We start from the raw sequence: 6785 nt of genomic DNA, 5'->3' as shown, positions 1-6785 counted from the left end.
GGTGAAGTCCTCCTATTTGTCCCCCTCTGCTTTGTAGCCAAACAAGTTGGATGTTCACTGTTCATCACAGTTCTTGAGTTAGGGAAAGTTTGGCCTGGCACAGGGTTGGACTGTCCTCGCAGCCAAACAGCCCATCCGTTCCTCTCTCTCTCTCTCTCTCTTATTTTTTTTTTCCTTTTTTATATATTAGAGTTCGGACAATGAAAGATAATCCATTTCCACAGCGCATCCGTTCCCCTCTCTCTTCTCTTTTTCCTTTTTGATATATTAGAGTTCGGACGACGAAAGATAATTCATTTCTCACTGTCCTATATATTAACTATTTTCATCCCTTTCCTAAGTTTGCCTATGTCGGTGCTTTGAGCATCATTTTCCTGTTTCAGTGTCGTTTTTATTTTCTAAAATGTTTGTGAATAACTACATATAAATATAATATCTTGTGATAAAAGAATGACAATATAGAAAAATATTTAGTATCTTATAATTAATGCATGACTACTTATAATTAATATACAAATATCTCATAATTAACTCATGGTGAATTAATAGTTACTCATAATTCATTATTTTTTTTTAACATTCTAAAATATTTTTATATAAATTTTAAATTTTAACTCAAAATATTCACTATTACTTGATCATATTTTAGTGTCTACCTATTTTTCTTGAAAAAAATTGTATTTTTACATTAATATTAATTGAATATTGAAGTTTGGTAATACAGCAAAACTCTACAAATCTCCAAACTATATTTATAACACACAATATTTCATAGTTGACTCACAACTAATCCAAATTATTTACTTGAATGTTACTTTCCTTTACATCATAAAACATCCCTATATAAATTTCAAATTTTGACAAAAAAATTATCATTATTTGATCGTCTTAACATAACAAATTTGTAGTGGGTTAAGGACTAATTCTAAAGATTAAAAAATCATTAAGTTATTAAAAAAATAAAATAAAATAAAATAAAAAATTAATTATTTTATGAATAAATTGATACCTAATTTTAGGAATAGAGTGATTACAATAGAAGAATTTGATTTTATATATATATATATATATATATATATATATATATATCTGTAATGAGTAGATAATAAATTGCTACTAATAAATTTCATCATGTGCAAGTATTCCTTTCTTATTTTATAATTTATGAAAAAGATAAATTTTTGCACGGGCAGACGAATCCATGGGTGAGTTTGATATATATGGATGACCACCAATTTGATCCAAAAGATTAAGTCAATTATGTCTTGGGCCCAAATCGTGTATATAAGTACCCATTATTCATTCAATTTTTTCAATGTGGGATAAACTCATACCTCAACAAATTTCATCTCATTCTTAAGAATAAGTATTCTGAAAAGGAACTATAATACTACACACAAATTAGCATGACTGGTAGCTACTAATAAGTAAACAAAACAAATGTGCCCAGAAAAAGGAAAAGAAGAAAAAAACAAAGCACCCTTGATTACGGTTGTCCACACCTAACTAACGGTCGGGAGCATGTTCCACCAGAAGATTATCTGCAGATATAATGTTTGATTGTTTGTGCATCGTATAAATCAATATGAAGATAAGATAGGCAGACACTGTTAGCTTGTGTTTATCCCAAAACTACATCATCAACAGCCAAAAATTGCTTACTGTTCAACTGTCGGTTAATCAGTGGATTCAATTCAATTTTTCGGGTTTCGATTCTCAGAATAAAACCATGAACGCACCTAATTTCTACTACGGTTTTGAAACCAGATTAGTGATATAGATCTACTGCTGTTATTCAAAAACGTATATTTTCCATTTTCCTCAGGTAGCCTTCAAAATCTGCAATCAAGGTTACCTGGTTGTCAAAGGAATTATATATATATATATATATTGAGGTGACAAATGATGGTGGATAAAGCCAAACAAGATTTTCATTTGACCCAATTAAAAGGGTTACTAGATATCACACCAATCGCCATCAGAGTACGAAGATCACGCATTATTATTGCAGGAAACAGTGGCTTCATCATCCATCATGTGTGATAAAAGCAGGCAGATAGAGCCCCCACTAGTTAAAAAAAAAAAAATCAGATTTGATCATTATCATGAACTAGCCGGAAGAAGATCGCATGGCAAATTGCTTTTTTCCTGAAGAGGGGAATTGGGCAGCTGCCCTGCGCAGTGACACCGTCTTGGTTCCATGGCCTGTGTCTGCTAATGCCTCTTCCCCGACCTTCCAGGTTCCGGGATTCCCTCCGTGGCTACCGATGGTGACACCGATGAATTCCCCGCAGCTCGAAGGGCTTGCAGAAGATAGAGCTGCAAGTGCTTCCAAGAGCCACAGCCAGGCCGAGAAGCGGCGCCGAGACAGGATCAATGCTCAGCTTGCCACTCTCAGGAAACTAATTCCCAAGTCTGAAAAGGTATACCACAACACCTCCCTTACCCTCGTGCAACTATATGTTAATTGAAAAGATCAATTACAACTCAAAATTTGTTGGGTTCTTTTCAGATGGACAAGGCAGCTCTGCTGGGGAGTGCAATTGATCATGTGAAGGAGCTGAAGAGAAAAGCAACTGAAGCCAGCAAATCCTTCATCGTCCCGACAGAAGTTGATGAAGTTATCATCAATGATTGTGATTGTGATCATCAAGATTTGGACGAGGGCAAGGAGGGTATGTTCATAAAGGCTTCTGTGTGCTGCGATGACCGGCCCGAGCTGTTCGGGGAGTTCGTTGGAGCCCTGAAGGGGCTGAGACTGACACTGGTTCGGGCCGATATAGCCAGCTTGGGAGGCAGAGTGAAGAGCATTTTGGTGGTGAGCAGTGAGCATAGGGAAGAGGGTGTTTCAATAGCCAGTGTCAAAGAGTCACTTAGAGTAGTACTGACTAGAATTGCAGCTTCTTCTGCAGCTTCAATCTGTCGCTTTACAAGCAAAAGGCAGAGGTTCTTCTTGCCTTCCCATGGTTAGAAACACCCTATGAGATTGATCTTGCTCTTTGAACTTCATCAGGTCTGATTGCCAAAAAACAAAAAGGATTTTTCTCTTTTTATTATTAATTAGTATTAAATACTTTAAAGATCTATAGTGTCAATTTGATTTACTATGACATAAATAAAAGATATGAAATGAAATGAAATACTCTGTACGATTGTGTGTGTATACATTTTTAGTTCTTGTGTCCTTTTCAAAGTTGAAGTGTAGCAAGATGCGGGGCCATTTGGAAACAGCATGGATACCAATTTCGGGATTGTTAATTGAATATATGTAGAGAAAACTAAATGGAAGTCACATTTTTCCGAAACAATTTATAGCTGTGATGATTTACAGGCAACCAAAATTAAACTCTACCTTAACCCTATTAAGCCCCCAAGCAGACCGACTTTCTGATGAATTAGAACCTGAATTCTCGAGTAGGTGTTGGGTGATGAACTCGAGGCTCAAGGCCCAAGTTCAATTTTTGTAAAATTATCAGTTAAATAGTAAATTGCTACTGTATATTTCATAGCCAATTCATAACTCTTCATAGTCACTATATAACTATTCTATAACTTACTCATAAGTCATTATTTATAGCTCTTTGGAGTCTAATTTTTTATAATCTAAATGATTCTTGTTAAAACATGGGTTGAATATATCCCAAAACTACCTACATTCTTTTCTTTTTTGCTCAGTGAAAGGAGGGTAGGGGTACGACCAGCATGGCAGTCCCCCAAGGTGTTACCATAGGTGTTTCCCTTGTTACAAAAATATTTGTGTTGAGTCATGTTAGAGACTTATCCACAGCAACAACTAGCGGCTCTTCACAAAGCAGTTACACGAAGATCAGTTCAAATATTTCCCAGGATTCTTGATATATTTGTTTGGATATGTAATCAGTTTCAATTCAAATGTTTAAATTCAAATGTATTCCTTTATTTCTATCTTTCCATGATTTAGTTGTAACAAGAATATATTTTACATTTCTATAAATACACGCCTATACCTGTGCTTAAGGGAAGACAACAATTCTCCAAATATTTGAGCTTTCTCATGGTATCAGAGCCTAAGTGACCTACGTCTGATCCCAATGACCTCCTCCTCCTCTGCTCTCATTCCATCCCCACCCACCTCTCTTACTCCTCACTCCTTTATCACCGTCAAGCTAAGTCGTGATAACTACTTACTCTAGCGTGCCCAAATTGTTCCCTACCTTAAAAGCACTCGTCTATTCGACTATGTTGATGGTTCTCTACTGGCACCACCTACTCATATTTCCGATAGTGACAACTCAACCCAAATCATTCCAAATCATGCCTTCCACTCTTGGCACCTTTAAGATCAACTCATCCTGAGTGTCCTTACCTCCTCCCTCACGGAAAAAATTCTATCTCATGTAGTCAAGTGCACCACCTCGGGCAAAATATGGCTTGCACTAGAACGCATGTTTTCCTCCACCTCTTATGCCCGGATCACCAATATACATTTTCAGCTCGCTACTTTAAAAAAAAGCCAACCTCTCAATTTCTGATTATTTCCAACAATTTACCAACCTCACTGATACCTTTGTTGCTGTTGATCAACCATTAAACAATTATGAGCTTGTTTCTTTTCTTCTTGCAAACCTTGGACTGGATTATGACTCCTTTGTCTCATCTATTACCACTAGAGTTGAACCTCTTTCCATTGAAGACCTCTATGGTCATCTCCTTACTCATGAAAAGCGATTGGAGCAACATTAAGCCATAGTTGATCTAACTATCACCAATGCCAATTTCACATCCCGCAACACCACAAATTGCGGTGGTCGTGGCAATCATCGCAACTCTCCAAGCCACAATGGACGAGGCAATTATCAGAACTCACCATCTCGGAACAACCGAGGCAGGGGGCGTGGTCGAAGTTCTTCATCCTCTTCCAACAACTCTCGTCCCGTTTGCCAAGTTTGCAACAAAACGGGTCATGTGACGTTTGATTGTTATTACAGGTATGATGAATCGTATTAGCGGGATTCCTCTCAAGGCCAAGCATCTGTATCAACTTCCCAAAATTTGACTGATGCAACTTGGTACCCGAACTCGGGTGTTACACATCATCTTACTTCGGAACTTGCCAATTTGAATATTAAAGCTGAAGAATACTCAGGATCTGACACAATTCGTGTAGGCAATGGTAATGGTCTTCCTATTCATCATATTGGAACCACTCAAATTTCCACTCCCTCACTTAAAATTCAACTCAATAATGTGTTACTTGTTCCCCATATTTGCAAAAATTTGCTCTCTGTCCAGCACTTCACCAAAGATACTAATACTTTTTTTGAATTCCACCCATTTTATTTTCTTTTAAAGGATCGGGCTACGGGGAAGTTGCTGCTCCAAGGCCCGAGTAACCATGGACTCTATCAAATTTCAGCCACCAAAAATAAAAGTGTTATGTCCGCTTTCTCAAGTGAACACTCCACTCTCTCTTTATGGCACGCTCGTATGGGTCATCCTTCGTTTCAAATTGTTCATCATATCCTTCGTCAAATGCAGTCCCAGTACATCGCCCCTCCATCTCTCAAAAATGCTCTACTTGCTTGCGTTCAAAGAGTCGGCAATTACCCTTTTCTGCTTCTTTAACTCAAGGTATAGAACCTTTAGCATTGATCTATACCGATCTATGGGGCCCTGCTCCTATTTGTTCAAACACCGGCAATAAATATTGTGTTTCTTTTTTGGATGCATTTAGAAAATATTCATGGCTTTATCCCATTCCTTTAAAAAGTGATGTTAGTCGTATTTTTCTCAAATTTCAATCATATGTTGAACGATATTTTAATACCAAAATCAAAGTTGTGCAATCTGATTGAGGCGGTGAATATCACTCGCTCATAAAATTTTTCAAGATCAAGGTATCGTTCATCGTATTTCTTGCCCTCATACGCACCAACAAAATGGTGCTATTAAGCGCAAACATCGCCACATAGTGGAGACAGGCCTTGCCTTATTATCATAAGCAAACGTTCCTCAACAATTTTGGGATGATGCCTTTCTCACGGCCTGTTACTTAATTAATCGAATGCCCACTCCCACACTTCAAAATCGTAATCCATATGAGGTTCTTTTCAAATCGCCACCCGACTACACTTTTCTCAAGATATTTGGTTGCACTTGTTGGCCTAACCTCCGACCATACAATGCAAACAAATTCCAACCTCGTTCTCTCCCGTGTGTCTTCCTTGGATATAGTCCTTTACACAAAGGATATAAGTGTCTCCATGTTCCCTCTCGCCGTGTTTATATCTCCCATGATGTGCAATTTGATGAATTTAATTTCCCTTTCAAAAACAACACAATGTGCCACTCTCCTCCATCTCAATTCTATCATGGTCATCTTCTGAGTCTATCGGATACAAGGGTCTCGACAGCAGCAACTCCTCAGAGTCATCCCTTAATGGACCATATAGACACTCCTAACCACAACCACCTCCCAAGCGAAACAAACACACCCAGTCCGGAGCTCTCCGTAACCTCACCTCATGCCACCGACCCAACCTCTTCTCTGCACTCAGAAAACTCAGAAAAGTCCGACAAGTTTATTTCAGAAAACCCAACCTCTTCTTTGCACTCAGACAACTCTCCTTCATCCACCACTGATGCCCAAATATCCTCAATACACCCAATGATCACCCGGTCCAAAAATAATATCCAAAAACCCAAACATCTTCCTGAAGACATGATCTAATACCCAATCCCAAGTGCTCTCCTTACCGAATCATCCCAACAGCCTACCGAACCTACCTGTTATACCACAACCATCG

General features: G+C 38.0%; 1 protein-coding gene across 1 annotated transcript; it reads left to right on the top strand.

Annotated features, from left to right (window-relative positions):
• Positions 1 to 2065: 2065 nt before the first annotated feature.
• Positions 2066 to 4001, top strand: LOC131165676 (transcription factor bHLH51). Its single transcript, XM_058123667.1, has 3 exons — positions 2066 to 2423; positions 2513 to 2966; positions 3676 to 4001. The coding sequence occupies exons 1-3, from the start codon at positions 2130 to 2132 to the stop codon at positions 3687 to 3689; spliced, it is 762 nt and encodes a 253-aa protein (XP_057979650.1). The 5' UTR covers positions 2066 to 2129; the 3' UTR covers positions 3690 to 4001.
• The last annotated feature ends 2784 nt before the right edge of the window (positions 4002 to 6785 follow it).

Source organism: Malania oleifera, chromosome 10, assembly GCF_029873635.1.
Source record: "Malania oleifera isolate guangnan ecotype guangnan chromosome 10, ASM2987363v1, whole genome shotgun sequence".
NCBI lineage: Eukaryota > Viridiplantae > Streptophyta > Magnoliopsida > Santalales > Ximeniaceae > Malania > Malania oleifera.
The sequence above is the reverse complement of the archived record's forward strand: the minus strand, read 5'-3'. Positions and strand labels throughout refer to the sequence as shown.

Coding starts and splice junctions, on each gene's coding strand:
- LOC131165676 (XM_058123667.1), top strand. CDS start 2,130: ATGGCAAATTGCTTTTTTCCTGAAGAGGGGAATTGGGCAGCTGCCCTG. Junction 2,424..2,512: donor TAATTCCCAAGTCTGAAAAG/GTATACCACAAC, acceptor GGTTCTTTTCAG/ATGGACAAGGCAGCTCTGCT.